Source organism: Heterodontus francisci, chromosome 19, assembly GCF_036365525.1.
Source record: "Heterodontus francisci isolate sHetFra1 chromosome 19, sHetFra1.hap1, whole genome shotgun sequence".
NCBI lineage: Eukaryota > Metazoa > Chordata > Chondrichthyes > Heterodontiformes > Heterodontidae > Heterodontus > Heterodontus francisci.
The window spans coordinates 51,094,664-51,115,644 of record NC_090389.1 but is presented as its reverse complement, the minus strand read 5'-3'; the positions used below and the strand labels follow the sequence as shown (position 1 = coordinate 51,115,644).

The following is a 20,981-nucleotide window of genomic DNA, read 5'->3' as shown; positions in this document are numbered from 1 at the left end:
TGGTACCTTTAGTCATTCCAAATATTGATGTCAAGGATTGCATTGTCTAAGGTTTCCAAGCCTCTTGGTATGCTGCCCAAAAAGTTGGGAAAATACTTGTGTATTATTACTTATATGTAGATTATGTAACTGAAAAATGTTCTGTTTTGTACTTGCAGCCTTAAATTTTTGGTCGTCTTTGATTTTGGTATGCAAAAACCTTTACCTTTTTACAAACACAAGTGAGGTTTACATCCCTTGAGCACAAGATGAACCATTTAAGACTTGGCCTTGGCAGTTTGTGAAAGCAACACTAAATAATGCAATAAAGTGCTCATGTTTAAATGGAAAAAAATTCAGATGACATCGATGATATTGTTCAGGTGACTTTTGGATTAAGTTCCTTGACTGCATCTCTCGTAGTGATCTTTGTAGATACTTCTATTTTGACGATTGCTGAATGCCCTCAAGAAGTTGAGTGGTATGTCAAGGACTGGACATGATAGATTGTACATGACCTATTCTTCTGTAAACTAGTATGGTAATCTTAAAATGGAAGTACTTATTAATAATGGTGTCCTCCCTGCGAGAACCTTATATTTTAACATTGTTGCCAAGTAGCGCTATAATGGTTAGTGACAGAGGGAAGGTAAGGTGTGGGACAATTGGCGAATGGAGAATTAGGATTTTGTTTACTGGTATTACAGATGGATGAATCGATAATGGACAGCCTGGCCAGAAAGAAGCTGTGTTGGTTGCCTCCTCTCTTCCTCTCCCTTCTCCTCTCCCTTCTCCTCTTCCTGCTCCCCACCGCGTCCTCAGTTGGTCATTGTAAAGCTGGTGGCAAGGGCTGTGCCCTCATGATAGTGAGGTTGTGCAGCATGCAGTAGATCAACGCAATACTTGACAAGTACTTTGCCAAGTACTGCAGGACTTCTCCAGAGCGGTCCAGGCAGCGGAAGCGTTAAGTACCCCAATGGTCTGCTCTATTGCATTTCTTGAGGTAGCAGAGCTTTCGTTGTATGCTGCACATCTATGCATGATTTACCCAGTGGAGTCATGAGTCATGTGGTCAGTGCATAGTCCTCACCACCCAGTAGCCACCTTCTGGTTTGTCAAAGTGGCACAATTCAGATGGCAGAGCAGACTGCCACACAATGAAACATCATAACCACTGCCAGGATAACCAGGCATTGACCTGAATGATACGCAGTGGATGGTTGTACAGCAGCTGAATGCTGAAGGAGTGGAATTCTTTTTGGTTGGGATACAACTCAGACTTGACATGCAGCACCCGCAAAAGCAATGTATATGCAGTCGATGGCACCTTGCACCTTGGGAAGCCCACAATCTTTGTGAAGCTGTGTGATTACTCCACCTGCAAGAAAGAATGAAATGTGTTTATCTCTTTTTGAATACAGAGCCTCAGTGATTTCCCAACAGTGGATGGCAAACTGCGAGATGTTGCAAATATCACCTGCTCCAGCCTGAAAAGAGCCTTACACATTAGAATACATGGTTGCAGTTACCTCCACAGCCATTGGCAATGCCCCTTGCCCTGCTCTGAGGTTGTAGTTTCAGTAAGTGGCAGATCTCAGTGAGAACATTTTTAGTGAAGAGCAGACATTTGACACTGTTGCTCACTGAGATTCTTGTAGGATGGCCAGATATGGCCTCCTGTTGAGTGCCTTTTACCTCCCCCTCCCTGTTTCAGCAACTTGTCCCGCTCTGTATGCACTCTGCTCATACTGTCATGATGCAATCCAAGGGGAATGCATACTACTGCACCCATATCTGAAGCAAGTGGTTTCTGAAGAATTCTTGAAGTCAGGACAAAGCCCTTCAGTACTTGCCACACCATTCTCTTTACAGAACTCTAGAACCCACCAAATACTTCTTCAATTGCAGCAATAGACAGTAGAAATCAACCAGCAACCAACCTGAAAGTAGTTGATGATCCCTTTAAATAGTACTGCTGGGGGGTCCTTCCTGCTGGGTACATGTTCAGCGAGGTCATTAGCTGGAGCATTGAGCTCCAAAATGGCAGTGCTGGTGTCAAATCAGCATTACATGTTATTGACGTCAGAATATGCCTACTCTGCATGCTCCCTGCATGCATGCTAACGCCCTCACCAAAATGGCCTTCCTCATCAGATCTGTGTGCATGCACCAGGAGTGCTATTTCGGAAGCAAAATGGCATTCATTGCACCAAAATAGCAAATGCTAAGGAGCCACATTTTGCGGCCTATACCTGTTTCCTGGGGCAGCAGATGTGTTTCAAACTCACCCCGCAACCCACCTGCCAAAATGCATTCAGATTTATAATCGGGTCATAGATTCAGGTGAGATGAAAGGAAATATCACAGAAATGCGTGTTTGTTATTAGAACTAAAGTAGTTCAGAAATTGTGAAGGAAAAATTGGACAAGTACGCTGAAGAGAAACATATTATTGGATGCGACCTCCAATTTAAAATTGCAGTCGGTCGGATCGGGGTGGGAAAGAAGTGTGTAAATCTTCAGCTCCATTTTAACTGCTTCCCCCGCCTGGTTTCCGAGTTAAAAAGTAAATATATATGAAAAATCTCAAACCTCTCGACATAGAGTACTTATGTCATACTCTACCAAGTATTGAAAATTATATAATGTCACGGATGATTTCCTGAAACATGATTGTATGACTGGGTGGCTGACCATGATTATTGAGCAACACATCACAATGGCAGTGAAGAAAAATGAAAGGGCACTTTTGAATGAACATGGGAAGACAATTTTGTTTTAGACAACACAATTTACCTAGATCAGTTAATTAATTATGTTTTTCACGCGTTACGGTTGCCATTAAAGTTTGAAAATTGAGAAGTTTTCACTGATGTACAGGTACTTCTCTGTTATTGGATGATGTAAAACAGATTGAGCTGCAAATCACAACCAGAATGTGTAATATTGAGTTTTTAAATAGCGACTGTGGTTTGATACTGCTGCAGTTGTGCTCTCTCTGATTAATTTTGAGTTAGTACCATCAAAAGATGTTTTTATATGGAGTAATTTACTGAACACCTCTAATTATTGCAATAAAATTATCTTCTTAATTGTATCATTTTACAAAAGGTCATTTTTATACAGTGTTCTTCATTCGCATGTGTGAGGTATTCTGCTGGGATTTTGGATGTTGTACTAGGACATTGTTGCTGATTATGTGTGATTTAACTAATGCAATTTTCACTGATTAATGAAAGCTTTAATGAAGGGTTACATGGTTTTTAATTGCTTCATGTTGATTATATTAACTATTGCAGGTCCGATTTACATATAGATAGAAAAGTACAGAAAATAAATATAAAAATTTTGTACTAATATTTTGCTTTCCCCCCCCCCTCTACACACTTTTTAAAAAACAGATGCAGATTTATCTTTCAAGTCCTGGCAATGATGACGTTGAGTTGGCATCTAGAAGAAATGGAGTTAGAGGAGCAATGGCTATATTCCTTCAGGTAAGATAAGTTGTATGCTTTTATTGCATTACTGTGCAAAGCTTTCTTGTCCACAGAGCCCCATGCTGTCACATCTGAAACTCCATTTCAAACTCCACTTATAATGTAGAATTGAATAAAATGTTTGATAGCTGGTACAGATCATAAGTATGAAAAATGTTGGCTCTTGCATTTTAGCACAAATTGGAACAGAATCTGCAGTCATTCTCAGAAGGGATCTCAGTATGAGAGAGGAATGGGAATGTTATTGCAGTGGTGTTCCAGGTACAGGCAAGCCAAAGGATCAGTTCTAATGTAAGTAATCTGCAGAACAAGTCCCTTAAACTTGGAGCTAGACTTTTGAAAAGCCCTGTCATCCATGTTTCCCCTGATCTGAAGCATATTAAATGAAAGCAATCTGCCTGTAACCTGAGGAATTGCATTTTCAAACCTGAACTACAGACCATAACATTGGGCAGGATTTTGGATTTTGGGTTGGGACCCCGACATCAGGGTCAAATTGGGGTCACAACCCTGCACTGTGTGGGGAGTAGTCACCCGGAGTGATTTTCCCTGAATTGGCCAATTAGTAGCTAGTAGGTGGGCTCAAAGTCCAATTTAGGATGGCAGGCAGGCTCCCAAAGCTTTTTAAACCTTTAAATTAAAAAATGTCCTCAGCAGCCAGGCCAGCATTGTGGAGGGGGAGTCCCTCCACAGGCAGCCTGCACCCGAAGCTGTGACCAGGCAGGCAGGCAGGGAGGGCCTCAAATTCCAATCTGACAATAGGCCTTTAGTGGCCATTTAACCCCCTTAATTGGCTACTTGCCACTTTTGGCAGGTAGCCCTACCGACCCCCATACAGCCTCCAGGAAAATGGCCCAGGGGCAGGATGGTCCTGGCAAACAGGCATGCCAACTGGCTGTGTGAATTTTTGCACCTGCCCGCTTCCGTGCTCACCTCCCCTCGCTCCCGATTGGGGCGAGTATGGAGATGGGCAGGCACGAAAATTTGTACTGCTGGTTGGTATGCCAGTTTGCTGGCATCATCCCTCCTCTGGGCCACTTTCTTGGGCGGGGTGGGGGCTCCGGTTGGCAGGTCTACCTGCTGGCAAGCAGCAGGTAGCCATTAAGGATTGTTAAAGGCATATTGTCAGAGGCCAACTGAAATTTTCCACTCTGCTTGTGGGCCCCCCCCACCCCCCAAGGCATTGGGGACTGGGCCAGCTGCCTGGGGGCGGACTCCCAGCGACAGACCAGAGTGGCAGTGCTCCAAGCTTTTGAGGCGCTCATTGCCTGCCTAGCCACAGCTGCAGCCATAGGCAGCCCTGGGGAGGGGCTCCCCCTCCACAGTGCTGGCCTGGATGCTGATTCCATTCTTTAATTTAAAATTTTAATACGTTGGAGGGAGCGCCTGAAGATGGAGGTGTCCTTTCTCTCTATTACCTGAAAAGGCAGGCTGCTGCTCTTTCTAAGCTGGAGAGCTTGCCCTCTGCCACTAATTGTCCAATTCAGGGAAAGTCACTGCTGGGCGATTGTTTCCCACACAGTGCAGTTCTGTGACCCCCATTTGGTCCCCACCCAAAATCCTTCCCCTTAATTGCTTTTTCCAACTGCTGCTAGACTAACATTGTCGTTGTTAGGGCCAGAGTTTCAGTATGACAGCCAGGTTTGGTCCAACTTCCAGTATTACAACTTATAGTACTACAACTTTAGTGATATTGGATGGTTTTGCAATAATATTGTTTTGCTGTACTTCCAGATTAGCTGTAGCTCAATGCCTATGTTTGTTTTCTTTCACTTCAAGTTAGGTGAGTTCCTCTGTTAATTGCCTATTTCTTATTCTCTTATCTGCTCTCGTCAGCAGTATAACATACACTGATGGGACATGAAGCTCATAAATCCCAATCAATGAATGCTCTTGTATTTCCCTTAGAGTGAAGTTGTACAGATGTATTGTTTTGATACTGATGCACAAATGATCTAATAATGCTGTAAAACAACAGAATATTCAACTTCAAAGCAAAGTCTAGAGCCAATGGTCTGAATATCCTATTTTTTAGAAGGATTTTGCTTATAGTTTATTTTGCTAATGCTAGTTCATTGTCTTTGGAATTGTTCATGGGGAAAAAGAAGCATCTCTCTCCAAAAAAACCTGCCTCTCTGCTTGACTTAATCCATCTGTTTTTCTTCCACTTCCCCCCCCCCCCACCCACCCCGGCTCCAGATAATACCACTGAGACACTGTCCATTGTGCTTTCTTTATTTGCATTTGAGTCATTCTCACTTTATTTGGAAGTCTGATCTTCCCTTACTTCCTTATAGGAATTTAAGAACATATGTAGGCCATTTAGCTGTCTTGAGCCCTTTCCATCATGGTTGATCTATAACCTAATTCTATATTATTTATTTCCCTTTCTGTTTATGCTAATCATTTGGTATGTACAAATCTGTAAGCCTTTTTGTTTCTCTCACACTCACTATCTGGTGGTAACAAACTTTCTACATTCGTCCCTCTCATTTTATGTTAACCTTTGAATCCCCTTTCTTTCTTTGTCTTTATCATATCCTTTTCCTGCTTTGTAAATTCTTATAATTTGCTCGCTTCATCCAGTCTTGATTTAACTTCCCAGTTCCAGACTTGAGCTTTAGTTAGAGGGAAAATATAAGTAAGGATCATTATAATTCCACACCAAAATCTGCCCTCCTTTCTCAGCCCTGCCATATGTATACGTCAAGTTCCTAACACATACACACAAAGTGCTGAATTTTGTTCAGCTCCCGACATTGGGCTCCGTGGCCGGAAGGTCGCACCAGCAGTGCCCGACCCTGGGATTGCCAGGTCCTATCTTCCTGGTGGTGGCGAGGCTTCATGGTGCAAATCCCCCCCCCCCCCCCCCCCCCCCCGCCACCCCCCCCTCCACATCGCTCAGCGATGGGGCCCAACTCTGTCTCTCTCTCACACTCTCCCTCCCTTTCTCACTCTCTCTCTCTCACTCTCTCTCTCTCTCTCCTCAACACCCTCCCTCCCAGGACTCCAACCTGTGAATAGCATCATCTGAGATTTGCTCGTGTATTCTGAAAACAGTGGAGCAGGTTTTTGTTTCCACAGCCTGGGTGCTAATCTGGCAGAATTGATTACCTATCCAATGCAGAATCTGCCCAAATTTTATTCTGTTGAAATTAATGGAATAAAGATGCTGCATGTTTTATAAAGAGTGGACAATGCATTCCACCAGATGACCAACCAGGCAGTGAAGACAGAAATCTCAATGTCAAGCACACATTTTCCATGTAACACTTCTCAGGTGTCATGCTTAAATCTCTGGTACACTTCAAAAATAACTGCAAAGCAACAGTAGAGCCAGAGATCTTGATTTTAATCAGCAGGATGGGGGCAACTAAAATATCAGGCAACCTGATCCTATTCCTGCCCCTTTAAATATTAAAATATAGGAATCAGGCCATGGGTTAGGCTACCACAAAAGGCAGGCTGGGATCTAATCAACATACCAAAGCCGGGGCCTGATTACCTCATTGGCACCACAACTTAAAGTAGGGGGGGAGGCCAGAGTTGTGGGATTCCTGGCAGCTGAACCGAGTGGGGAGCTCTTTCAGCATTCTTTTGTGGGCCAGGAGGAGCAGGGGCACCCACACTCGGCCTCTCAAAGAAGCCTTTAACTGCCTGATTGGCAGTCTCACCATTAATATTAGTGCAGAATGTTGGTAACCTTTGACTTTTGCAAGCACACTTTTAAAAAAGGAAGGAAGCATATCAGATTTGTGACCAGCAATCTGAAGTACAGTCAAACTCTTGACTTCGCCCAGTGTTTACACAACAGCTGTCTGGCTTTGTGACCTTAACTGACACACCTTTGCACCAGAATATTGGCCCAGATTTTGCAGTCAGCGGTGATGTGACGGTGCTCACCATTGATGTTAAAGAAAGCTATCCACAAATAAATCTCTGGCGTGGATTTCATCTTTGCTGATGTTAATTTGAATCTGGCGCCAAGTCAAAGAGTCCATAGTGATGTTACCAAGCAGGATAAACTGCCAACCAAATTGAAGAAGTCTCACAGGCAGCAAACAGGAAGTAAAATGCACTGATTATTCTTCATATTTTTATATAGTTTACAGAGAGTGAAATAATGATCTGAACAAACTTATTACAAGTTGAAATATCATAAACTTTTCAAAAAAAAATGTTTATTAAGTTAAATAGGTTTGCAATTTTATTGTAATGGAAAAATTTGACATTACATAAATATAAAATTAGTTTTCCAGGGCCAGAGAGGTTGGTTCAGCAGTAGTTATGACTTAGTATGCCATTAAAAACCAAATTACACCTCATCACCAAGGCGTAACTTTTTCTGGGGGTTTAAACAAGGATACTACAGTGTAAAAGAGGAAGTTCTCATCAGTTCAGTGATTTCTAGAAGATTGCAGGGACTCCAACAGCACACCCCCTGGAGGAGCAGAGAATCACTGATAGCAACTACTGGATTTCCACATTTAACTGTGCATGTGCGGATGCCAGAGGTTGCTGTCAGTTTCACAGTTGTAGTGACGCCAAACGCTGTCAGTTTCACCGTCATTGCAACTGCAAAATCCAGTCCAATACCTTCTGAATTATATTGTATCTTGTTTTCCTCATATAGCATGTCAGACTAGCAAGTAACTTTATTCGCAGATCTCTCGGAGTTGCTCACTGCAAGCTAGTTGACATACTTTTTAAAATGATTGTGGAATGCATGAAAAGTTTGGCAAAGACTTATCTTATTAAATAAATTGAAGCTCAAGCGAAATAGAAATGTGCTTGTTAATTTTCAGCTGCGGGTGAGAAACACTCACATTTTAAGTGTCTTACTCTTTTAATGTTGACGTATTGCTTTGTACTGCATGTGCCAATTTTAACATAGTACGAGCAGATTTCCTGTAGTATTGCTTACAGTAAGTGTGATGTTGAGATGTTTTATAAGAAAAATGGAATATATAATATATTTTGCTAAAGAGGTGTTTCCCTTTAAGACTGAAAATTCTAATTGTTAAGTAAATGCTTGGTGACTTTATTCAAAGTGTAATTGCTGTTCAGAGGTTTTAAAAGCCGATACTTAGTGGGAATGCTACTTAAGGGGCTGTAGGAATTTGGCTCCAATTCTTACTTTCCTGGAGAGTTTACCTGTAGAGAGCAAATTACTGCTGAGAGATTTGCTGAATTGATTGGTTCTGAGGAAACCATGTGCCAGACACAAACATAAAAATGTAAACATATCAACATGTGGATCGGTGGTGCAGCATTGTAGGCTCCAAATAGTGTCATACAAATCCCCAGGTCCAGCAACATACTGCCACTTTATTTATCCTCAGCTAAAAGATGTTAGTTGCTTCTCATGTCACACCTTTCATTGAAGTAAACCCTCCAGTTTCTCCTCAGGACTATGTTCAAATAGTTCTGCACTCTGATTCCAACCAGCCAGCCGGCGCTTTACTTCCTCAGTTTTTTATGGGAATCGTAGCATCTGCTACAGCCGCGAACTCCACAGTAAACAACAATGCTGTCCTTATTAGGATAAACACACAGAGATGCACACCATTCCACCAGCACAGTTTCTGATGACAGGTGGGGTGGGGGTGGTGAGGGAAGAAGGTGTCAACCTTCAGCACCAACTGGCTCCCCTCCCCCAGCCCTGGAAACACTGGCACCCCTGCCCTATGCTGCATGGAAACATGCTGGAGGAAAGGGAGAAGGTGGTAGTGGTGATGCAAGAATAAACCAGGGTATTAGGAAGGGATTGATCCCTTTAGAATGCTGAGAGGAGTGGAGGGCACATGTATGTAGTAGTGGAAACATGTTGGAGTCTGCAGAAATGGTGGTGAATGATCTGTTGAATGTGGAGGCTATTAGGATGGAAAGTAAGGACAAGGGGTACCTATCACATTTCTGAGAGGGAGAAGAACGGGTGAGGAACAAAACACAGAAAATGGGATGCACTTAATCAGAATCTTATCAACCATTGTGGGGGTGGAGGTGAGAGTCCTCAGCTGATGTAAAAGGTAGCCATTTTAGAAACTCTAATGTGGAAAGTGGTAGGATCAGAGCAGATGCATTGGAGATGGAGAAAGTGGGAGAAGGCAAAGGTGTCCTTAAAGGAAACTGGGTGGGAAAAAGTATTATCAATATAGTTTTAGGAGTCAGTAGGTTTTTTCAGCATCAGCAAAAGTGACCATACAGCTATTGGACTGTCATAACAACAGAACTGGTTCACTATTATATGTGGACAACCTATTCCTAAAGAGAGATTGGGTGGGGGAAAATTAGATAGTCCCCACAAACGGGTGCAGAGATCACGATGTGCAATTGACCCATGCCTCATTGAAATGCACGCAGCACACCAACTTTGTGCTGCTTTCTTTTTATAATGATTTCTGTGTGCAGTCAGCACTAACCACACTGTTGATCGGCTGCATGCATCAACAGGGGCACCAAAATCGTAACCTCCTAGCACCACTGCTTAAAACTAGCCTGCATCTCTTAAAGGGATTGAGGCTGGAGCAGGTGCTGGGAGTTGTGCAGAAACTAAATCTCTCCAGGGAAAGTGTGAGGAATGACGCAGCATGGGAGAGAGTGGGCTCCAGGGTTTTTGGATGCTGCACTTCGAGGTCTTGGTGAAAGGAGGTGGAGAGGAGGAGATGGCCCGTATCTTCAGGGGTGTAGGAGGCCACCCAGACACATGGTCAAAAGGCAGTGGAAGCAGATGGCCTTGGAGATCAATGCCAGGAGCTATAAGTATATAAGAACATAACGAATAAGAACAGTAGGCTGTTCAGCATTTGAAGCTTGCTCCACCATTTGATACAATCATGACTGATCTTTGAGTCATAGAATCATAGAATCTGTGGCACAGGAGGAGGCCTTTCGAAACATCAAATCCATGCCAGCTCTCCATGGAGCTATCTGGTCAGTCCCAATGCCCTGCTCGATCTCCGTAGCCCTGCATTTTATTTCCTTCAAGCGAGCCATTGATTGTCTCTGCTTCCATCACCCTTGTGGGCAGCGAGTTCCAGGTCATTACAACCTGCTGCATATAAAGGTTTTTCCTCATATTACCCCTGCATCTCTTGCCCAAAACCTTCAATCTGTGTCCCCTAGTCCTGATAATATTAGTTAATGGGAACAGTTTTTCTTTGTCTAATTTACCTATGCCTGCCATAATCTCAGTTAAATCTCCCCTCAATCTCCTTTGTTCTAAGGAGAACTACCCCAGCTTTTCCAACCTAACCTTGTAACTAAAATCCCCCATTCAGCCTGAAACCATTCTGGTAAATCTCCTCTGCATGCTTTCAAGGACCCTCACGTCCTTCCTAAAGTGTGGTGATCAGAACTGAATGCAGTACTCCATTTGGGGCTTAACCAGAGCGTTATAAAGGTTCAGTATAACTTCCCTGCTTTTGTACTCGATGCCTCTATTTATGAAGCCCAAGGTCCCATATGCTTCACGAACCACTCTCTCAATATGCCCTGCCACCTTTAAAGATTGTACACATGCACCCCCAGGTCCTTCTGTTGCTGCACACTCTTTAGAACTGTGCCATAAAGTATATATTGTCTCACCCTATTCCTTCTGCCAAAATGCATCACCTCGCACATGTCAGTATTAAATTTCAATTGTCAGTTGTATTCCCCTTCTGCTAGCCTATCTATGTCCTGTTGCAGGTGGTTCATATCATCCTCGCTGTTTGCCACACCTCCAAGTTTGATGTCATTGGCAAATTTTGAGATTCTACTCTGTATTCCAAGATCCAGTTCATTTATATATATATCAAAAAAAGCAGTGGTCCCAGCATTGACCCTTGGAGAACCCCACTGTCTACCATCCTCCAGTCTGAAAAACAACCATTTACCACCACTCGCTGTTTTCTGTTCTTAAGCCAATTTTTTTTATCCAATTGGATACTGACCCTCTTGTTCCATGAGCCTGAATTTTATTAACCAGCCTTTTATGTGGTACCTTATCAAATGCTTTCTTAAAATCCATATAAACAACATTCACCACATTCCCTTCTCTGTTAATTCATCAAAAAAATTGATTAGATTATTCAAGCATGATCTGCCTTTTACAAATCCACATTGGCTATCCTTAATTAACTCAAACCTCTCCAAGTGTGTGCTGATTTTTTCCCCCTGATTATTATTTCTAAAACCTTACCCACCACTGATAAACTAACTGGCCTGTAATTGCTAGGACTGTCCTTACAGACTTTCTTGAATAAGGGTATCACATTTGCCATTTTCCAATCCTCTGGCACTTCCCCCATATCCAGCAAAAATTGGAAGATTACTGCAAGCCCTCTGCTATCTCCGTCCCCAACCTGGGATGAAGCCATCTGGACCAGGTGACTTATCTGCCCTAAGCAGAGCCAGCCTTCCTTTAGTACCTTCCCCCCTCAACTTTTACCCTATCCATTGCCTCTACCCTCTCCATGTCTACTGATATTTTGTCAGATTCCACTTCCTTAGTGAACACTGATACAAAGTACTTATTTAGTATTCTAACCTTGCCCTGTGCCTCTAAGCATACTTTACCATCTTTGTCCCTAATAGGCCCCACTTACCACTTACTTACTATTTACATGCTGGTAGAAGATATTTGGGTTCCCATTTATGTTAATTGCCATTCTATTCTCATATTCTCTCTTTGCCAGTCTTATTTTCCCCTTCACCTCCCCTCTCAACTATAAGACCTGGTTCTCACTTGAAGAATTTACCTGACATGCATCATACACGTTCTTTTTCTGTTTGTTCATAATCTCTATCTCCCTCATCATCCAAGGAGCCCTGATTTTAGTTCCCTTACCTTTCACCTTTGTGGGAATGATTCTAACCTGTACCTGAAGCATCTCTTTGTTAAAGATAACCCATTGTTCTGATACGGCTCTCCCTGTCAGTCTTTGGTTCCATTCTACTCTGGCTAGATCCCTTCTCATCGTGTTGAAATTAGCTCTCCTCCAATCTAGATGTTCTGCCTTACTTTGTTCCTTGCTTTTCTGCGTTACTGGTCTCAACCTTATGATATTACCCAAGTGCTCCCCAACAGACATTTGGTCCACTTGGCCCAACTCATGTTCCAGCACCAGATCCAGCAATGCCTCCTTTCTCGTTGGGCTGAGAATATACTGATCAAGGAAGTTCTCCTGAACATATTTCAGAAATTGCTCCCCCTCCTTACCCTTTACTCTAAAATTATCCCAATCGATATTTGGGTCATTAAAATCCACCAATATCACCATTCTGGCTCTTGCACATCTCTGAGATTTCCCTGCAGTTTTGCTCCTCTATCTCTGTCTCATTGTTAGGAGGCCTATAGAGTACCCTTAGTAATGTGATCATACCTTTTTGCTTCTCAACTCTAACCAAATAGATTCAGTCCTTGCCCCATCAAGGACATCCTCCCTTTCCAACACTGCAATATCTTCCCTAATCAGTACTACCACCCCACTTCCCTTTTTCCCTCCTCCTGTCTTTTCTGAACACTTTATATCCTTGTATATTAAGAGTCCAGTCCTCACCATTTTTAAACCACGTTTCTGTTATTGCCACTACATCATATTCCCACACTGCTATTTAGTTTTAGTTTAGTTTAGTTTAGAGATACAGCACTGAAACAGGCCCTTCAGCCCACCGAGTCTGTGCCGACCATCAACCACCCATTTATACTTATCCTACACTAATCCCATATTCCTACCAGATCCCCACCTATCCCTATATTTCCCTACCACCTACCTATACTAGGGACAATTTATAATGGCCAATTTACCTACCAACCTGCAAGTCTTTTGGCTTGTGGGAGGAAACCGGAGCACCCGGAGAAAACCCACGCAGACACAGGGAGAACTTGCAAACTCCACACAGGCAGTACCCAGAATTGAACCCTGGTCGCTGGAGCTGTGAGGCTGCGGTGCTAACCACTGCGCCACTGTGCCGCCCCAAATTTGTGCTTGCCTTATTCACCACACTTTGTGCATTTACACACATGCATTGTAATCCTGGCTTTGCATTCCTCGTAGTCCTTCTTGGTTGGCTTCCATCTAATATGGAACTACTCCCTTCTCTAATACTGTCTAACACTCTCACATTATGCACCTTATTGCTCTTTTCTACTTCTATATTCTGGTGCCCACTCCCCTGCCAATTTAGTTTAAACCCTCCCAACCACACTCGTGAATCTCCCCGCAAGGACATTAGTCCCAGTGCTGTTGAGGTGCAACCCGTCCCTTTTGAATAGGTGTCTTCTGCCCCAGAACTGGTTGCAATGCCCCAAGAATCTGAAGCCCTCCCTCCTGTACCATGCTTCAGGCCATTTATCCTCCCTATCATCCGATATCTATTCTCACTAGCACTGGGAGTAATCCAGAGATTACTACCTTCAAGTTTCCACTCTTTAACTTCCTCACTAGCTTCTGAAATCTGACCGTAGGTACCTGTCCTTGCTATGTCTTTGGTACCAACTTAAACCACAACTTCTGGCTCACTCCTTTCCCCTGCAGAATATCCTGCATCCTGTCCATGATGTCATTTACCCTGGCACCGAGGAAGCAACACACCATGTGGGTCTCACGATAATGGTTACAGAAATTCCTATCTGTCCCCCTGACTATGGAATCACCTATAACACCTGCATTTCTGCACTATGCTGCTCCCTGCTGTACAGTTTCATGTCCATTGGTGCCATGGCCTGGACTGTACTCCTTCAAGGTGTTGTCACTCCCAGCGGTCTCCAAAGCTGAGTACTGGTTTGAGAGTGGCACATACCCCAAAGACTCCTGCACTTCCTGCTTCTTCCTACTCTTCTGGATGGCCAACCACCTACTATCTTGAACACCTGCTGCCTGTGGGCTGACCACCTCCTGGAATGTACGATCCAGGAATCTCTCTTGCTCCCTGATGCTCTGCAGTGATTCCAGCTGCCCCTCACATTTGGAAATCTTGAGCTCGAGCTGAAATAGCTGGAGACACTTTGTGCACACGTGGTTGTCCATGAAGTGTCCTGAAGTTCCCACATGGCACAGGAATTGCAAGCAACAGGTCACCCCTGCCCATCCATGATTTTAAAAAAAACCGTCTATTCCCTTTTTCAACAATCTAATTAGTACACTGTTTAAACTATCATTTTTAATCAATACCTCTCGCCCTGCTCTGTGCTTATGCTCTTATTACAACACTTATTGTTACACTACTCCGATTGAATATTTTTAATTTCCCAGCTCCTAATTTGAGCCAATACCGTCCCAGCTGGTCTCTCTATTTCTATATATATGATAAATTATAAAATCCACTTTCATTTTTAGTTGTTATACTAATGAATCGATCAAGTATTATTTTATATTTGATTAATTTAGATTAAATTAAAAGCTTACCGGTATAATCACCAGAGACCAGAGCAAGAGCTTCTCGTTCGATGTTGGAGTAATTTGCTTGTGCTGGCAACAGACTTTGAACCAAATGCGACAGGCTTGCCGTCTTGAAGACATGCACTGAAATCTTTCTGCGATGCGTCCACTTCTAATGTTATTGCCTTCCAAAGGTCATAATATTGAAGACATGACTCGGATGACAGTGCTTGTTTCAACACACTGAATGTTGGTGATCATCCTGCTATAGGAATAGCTTGTCTTTCTTCAACAATTCTCTTCATGGAGATGCCTTCTCTGAGAATCTCTGTATGTATGCAGCAAGGAAATGAACAGACCTAGACAACTTTGGAGGTTGGCCTTGGCCTGCAGTGTCGGCATTGACTGGATGTCTTCAATCTTGCCAGGATATGGGTGGATATCTGAACTCAAGTAAATGGCACCGAAAATGTTTATATGATCTTCCTTAATGGAGCACTTTTTGCTGTTGAACACCAAACCTCAGTGTCTGGCGGTTCCCATTAACATGTGCAGGTTTCTGTCATGCTCTTCTTCCGTGCATCCTACTACGGCGATGTTGTCCGCAATACATAAGCAGCCCAGGACCCGTTCCATTATCCAGTGCATATGCTGTTGAAATATGTCCTGGCTGACCAACTGCTCAAATGGTAGATGGCGGAAACAGTACCTGCTGAAAGGAGTTCTGAATGTTGTTAGCTCTTGCAACTGTCTTGACAAGTGAATGGACCAATATCCGTTTTTTGCATCTAATTTGAAAAAGTGTTTTGCTGCTGCAAATGTTGGGTTTAACTCTTCTAGCCTTGGTATCTTATGAGGACATCTCGTTAAGCTTTGTTTCGCATCCAGGGGTCTAAACATAGTTGAATTGAACTGTCCTTCTTTATTGCAGTAGTGATAGAACTGCACCAGTTTGTGTGATGTTGCCCTGGTCGAATGATGCCTTGTTTTTCCCATTCCATCCAGTTGCATCTTCAACTTTTCTTGAATATTCACACTGTATTTTTGCAACGGGTTAATTGACAGCATTGCACCTTCTTTAATGTGTAGGACTGCGTCCCCGTTGAAATTCCCAAACGTGTCAAACTGCTGTGGTCTTCTGACTGGGTCAGCTCATGGATAGTGACCATATTAAGTTTGTTGCACACTGGCAGCCCTGCTACTGCTGGTCTGGACACATCCATTATGTAGACTCTTTGTACCTGCATTCCCGGCCTAGGGAACCTAGGTACTAAATTGTCGAGCCATTGTATGCCGTAAACTTCATGCTTGTGGGTTGGACCACAGACTTCTATGCCTTGTGTTATATGTCCTTGAAAATGCAGAAAGGTAGCATGTTGGCACTTGTACCTGTGTCAGTCATCACTCTCAGTTGATGCCATCCAACCTTATTGGGATGGACGCTCTTGAGTGTTGCAAAAGCTTCCATTTTGTTAATGGAATAGACCTGTTCTCCTAAGGTGATCATGTGAAATAGCTGTTCACCTGTAGTGTCTTCACCTCGATCCACCTCATCCATTTCCTCATTTCATGGATGCGTCTGTGCTCTTGGCTGTAGCTGGGGCCTGCGAGCTTGTAGGCGGGAGGGGCCCTGGCATTGGTGTCGGCTAATGGCATGCAAGTGCAACAACGTGGGAAGGAATCCATTCCAAAACATGATGCTGCACTGATCACTGCAGCTGAAAATACCATTAATCTTTGTCCCGCTAGCTCAGAGTAAAACTGGGAGTGCGCCCAATTCATCTTCAATCTCCACTCACACTGTTGCTCTCCCAATGTGAGAGCTGTGATCCGGTCGCAACACTTCAGGTAGGGCGTCTGACTTGAATTGTCATTTTCAGTTGCTGATCAATGCTGTTGACTCACTACCGCTGCCACCACATTGTATTATCTCTTTCTAGATTAATACAATTGAAGCTGAAGGGCAGGCATATAGGTTGAATTCAGAGCTTTAATGGAGACTTGTTGTTTCAGCTTACATGTGCTAACTGACTGTACAAGAGAACTGAATCACATGTATTTCGACCAAGGCGGGAGAAATGCACTGTTAATTCAGTCCCACTTCCCCATGGGTCACGGCATATCGATAAATTTTTCCACCTACCGAAAAATAGCCAATTAAAACTCTATTTGTCCCCCAGAATAAAGCACACCAACCAGGTTTCTTTAAACAACAACAACACTATTTATTAGAAAAAAATAATAAGTCTTAACCACTAATGAGATAAATCTATATGTATGAAAACTCCTTATCTCCCTAGCCCTCATGCGTACACACACATACATTCAAAAAAACTGGTTAACCGGGGAAAAACGTATTTTGGTTTACAGCTATTTCTTAGAAATAGAAGGAATAATAAAATAAATCAGTTTGTCACGTTCTGGTAGGAAACTCTTTGGTTGGGTGAAGTGTCCCAGAGTCGTATAGTCAGATGCCACTCGAAGTCTCTCCAGGCGAAGTTGATGAACAGTCTGTGATGGGTTGACATTCAAGACAATTCAGCTACAGCAGGCGTCACATAGGTCTTTCAGCAGGGGTGTAGCAACTTGTCTGCTTAGGACTCTCAGCAACAGTATAGCAGTTAAAGCTTTCTTCAGGTTCCAAGATTTCCCAAAACACAGGAGGAAACAGGAACCACACTGGATGCAGCAATTCTTCAGAGACAGGAGGCAATAGGAATCTGCCCCCTTTCAAATACAGGATTTCATTTCAAGAGATGTAAGCTTCCTTTAGAGAGGGAGGTTTTCTTTCTGGGTCTTCCACTTTGATCTCCAGGCAGGTCAGAAACTGAATTTCAAATGCCTGCTTCCTGTCCAACTTACTGGTTTTTAAAAGGCTCCAAAGTGAAAGCAAACCTTCCTAAGCTGATCACATGACCAGACACAGAGAACTCCCCTGTCATTCAAAGTGTTGCTCTGAGGAGGTCAAAACTCCTTGGTTGTCTTCCTTGAAACTGCTTGCTTTCCTATTCTTATATACAAAGGCAACATCCAAAAATTTCAGCTATTTGCAGGTGTCCATGTCCACTGAAAATCCTTTTTTCAGTTTTTTTTAAAACACGTAGAATTCTAAGATTTTAGCACAAAATTTAAACCCTTGTGTCGCATGATATTGCATCATTTCCTGTGATGACATACATATTAGCATAAAATATATTTAAATGATTATATTTAACATACTAACAAATGCACTATCACAACAGTACCTCTTTGACCAAGCTTTTGTTCATCTGCCCGAACAGCTCTTTATTTGCCTCTGTGTCGAGTTTTTTTTTATAATGCTCCTGTGTAGCACCTTGGAAAATTTATGGTAAAAGGCACTATATAAATACAAGTTGTCATTATTGTATAATTGAGTAAGACTTCTTTACTCTTATACTGCAACCACCTTGCAATAAAGGCTAACATACCATTTCCTTTCCTAATTGTTTGCTGTACCTGCAAGTTAACTTCTGTCATTCGTCTACAAGGACATTTAGGTCCCTCTGAATAGCAACATTTCCCGGTCTCTCATCATTTAAAAAATATTCTGCTTTTCTATTTTTCCTAACAAAGTGGATAACTTCACCCTTCTCCACAATATATTCTATCTGTTATGTTCTTCCCTAGGCACTTAAACTGTCCAAATCCCTTTGCAGCCTCTTTACATCCTCCTCAGAGCCTACTTTCGCACCTAAATTTGTATCATCAAACTTGCATACATTACTCAGTCTTCTCATCTAAGTCATTGATATAGATTGTAAATAGTTGATCCTTGTAGTACCCCATTAGTTATAACCTGCCCACCTAAAATGACCCGTTTATTCCGAATATCTATTCTCTGTCAGTTTTTTTAACCATACTAATATATTAACTCCAATCCCATGAGCCCTAACTTTGTGTAATAAATAGCCTCCTGTGTGGCACCTTATTGAATGCTTTTTGAAAATCCACATACACTACATCCACTGGTTCCCCCTTATCTACCCTGCTAATTACAGCTCTTAATAGATTTGTCAAACACAATTTCCCTTTCATAAATTTATTTCAACCCTACCCAATCAAATTATGATATTCTAAGTGCTGTGTTATCCTGGCCCGAATAATATAGCATTTTCCCTAATACTGATGTCAGCCTAAATGGCCTATAGTTCCCTGTTTTCTTTCTGTCTCCTTTCTTGAATAGGGGGGGTTAATTTGGCTGTCTTCCAATTCGTATAGGCCAATCCAGAATCTAGGGAATTCTGGAGATCAAAACCAATGTATCCACTATCTCTGCAGCCACATTTTGTGTAACACTAGAGTAGGCCATCAGGTCCGGGGGATTTGTCAGTTATTAGTTGCACTAATTTCTCCAGCACTATTTCATGACTTACATTCATTTCTTTAAGTTCTTCGTTCTCACTTGGCTCTTGGTTCCCCATTATTTCCAGAATATTTTTTGTGTCTTCTACTGTGAAGACAGATAACTAAGTATTTGTCCAATGTCTCTGCTACTTTCTTATTTCCCATTAGAATTTCTATTGTCTCTGCTGTAAGGGACCTACGTTTACTTTCATTAATCTCTTCCTTTTTATGTACCTATAGAAGCTTTTACAATCTGTTTTTATGTCTCATTCTATTTTATCTCTCTTTAATGATTTCTTGGTCATCCTTTGCTGAATTCTAAAATCCTTTCAATGCTCAGGCTCACTATTCTTTTTGGCAACATTTATAACCCTCTTCCTTTAACCTAATACTATCGTTAACTTTTGTTAGCCCCACTTGCAGCACTTTTCGGGCTGAATTCTATGGACCCCTCTGAGGCGGGTTCAGAGAAAGGGGGGGTGCCATAGAATTGTGAGAGGAGGCCGGCGGGCGGGTGGTGGAGGGTGCAGAGGGCCAGTCGCCTCACCGGCGCAGCGTAATTTTGTCAGGGCGGGATAGGCCAAAGTTAGCCTTCCTGCCCAGAGCCAATTGAGACCCTTACGTGGTCTATTAATGGCCACTTAAGGTCCTCTTTCTGCTGCCGCCGAGAATACCTGCACCTCCCTGCATCCCCCTCCCACTGCACTAAACACCCACCATCGTCAGGGCCTGTTGGACTGGCCCCAGTGACCCCACCTCACTTAGCTTGGGTCCGGGCTCCAGTGCTGGGCCTGGGTCCAAGCCTCTTGCAGTAGCGGCAGTGGCCACCACTCCTGGTGGCACTACCGAGTCTGCTGAGCTGCTGGCCCTGTGATTGGCCAGCAGCTCTTGGAGGCGGGATCCATGACTTCAAAGGGACACGGATCCCGGCGTCGGGCTGTAATTGGCCCGGTGCCATAGAATAGCTCCAGGATGGGGGGCAGGGTGCTCCAGCTGGCCGACGCGGGATTCCCCTCGCCTTTTCAGCCCAGTGCCAGGAACCCTGCCGTTGGCACAAAGTTCAGCCCTTGCTGTGGGGTTTTTATTCCTGAAGTAAATGTATATTTGTTGTGAATTATGAATTAATTCTTGAAATGTTTCCAATTGTCCATGAACTCGTCCTCAACGCTATTACTGCAAATACAAACAGAAAGTGCTGGAAATACTCGGCAGGTCTGGCAGCATCTGTAGAGAGAGAAACGGAGTTAACATTTCAGGTCTATGACCTTTCATCAGAACTGTCAAAGGTTAGAAATGTAATTGACTTTGAGCAAGTGAAAAGGGGGAGGGGAAGAAGACAAAAGGGAACGTGTGTGATAGGGCAGAGGGTAGGAGAGATTAAATGACAAAGGTATTACAGAATAAAAAGCAAAGGGAGTACTCATAGTTGTATGAAAAGACAATGCATTCATCTGGAGAGAGTCTTAATGGCAGAACAATGAACAGCTCTGTCCAAAAGCAAAAACCTGAAAAACAAGTTTACAACAGGCACAGGTTATAAAATAAAATAAAAGGAAATAAGAGGAGAGATGGTAATGTAGTGGTAATGTCACTGACCTAGTAATTCAGAGGCCCAGGCTAATTCCCTGGGGATATGGATTCAAATCCCACCATGGCAGCTGGTAGAATTTAAATTCAATTAATTAATAAATTCAATTAACTAATTTAAAAAAGATCTGGAATTGAAAGCTAGTCTCAGTAATGGTGCCATGAAATTATCATCAGATTGTTATAAAAAG

The 20,981-nt window shown here is 42.9% G+C and overlaps 1 protein-coding gene across 1 annotated transcript in view; it reads left to right on the top strand.

Moving 5' to 3' along the window:
• Nucleotides 1–20,981, top strand: part of LOC137380054 (receptor-type tyrosine-protein phosphatase gamma-like) — an 870,349-nt gene that overhangs the window by 517,794 nt on the left and 331,574 nt on the right. The window contains exon 5 of the mRNA XM_068051600.1: nt 3,380–3,472. Coding sequence (XP_067907701.1) covers nt 3,380–3,472 — 93 coding nt within the window. The remainder of the gene's footprint in view (nt 1–3,379; nt 3,473–20,981) is intronic.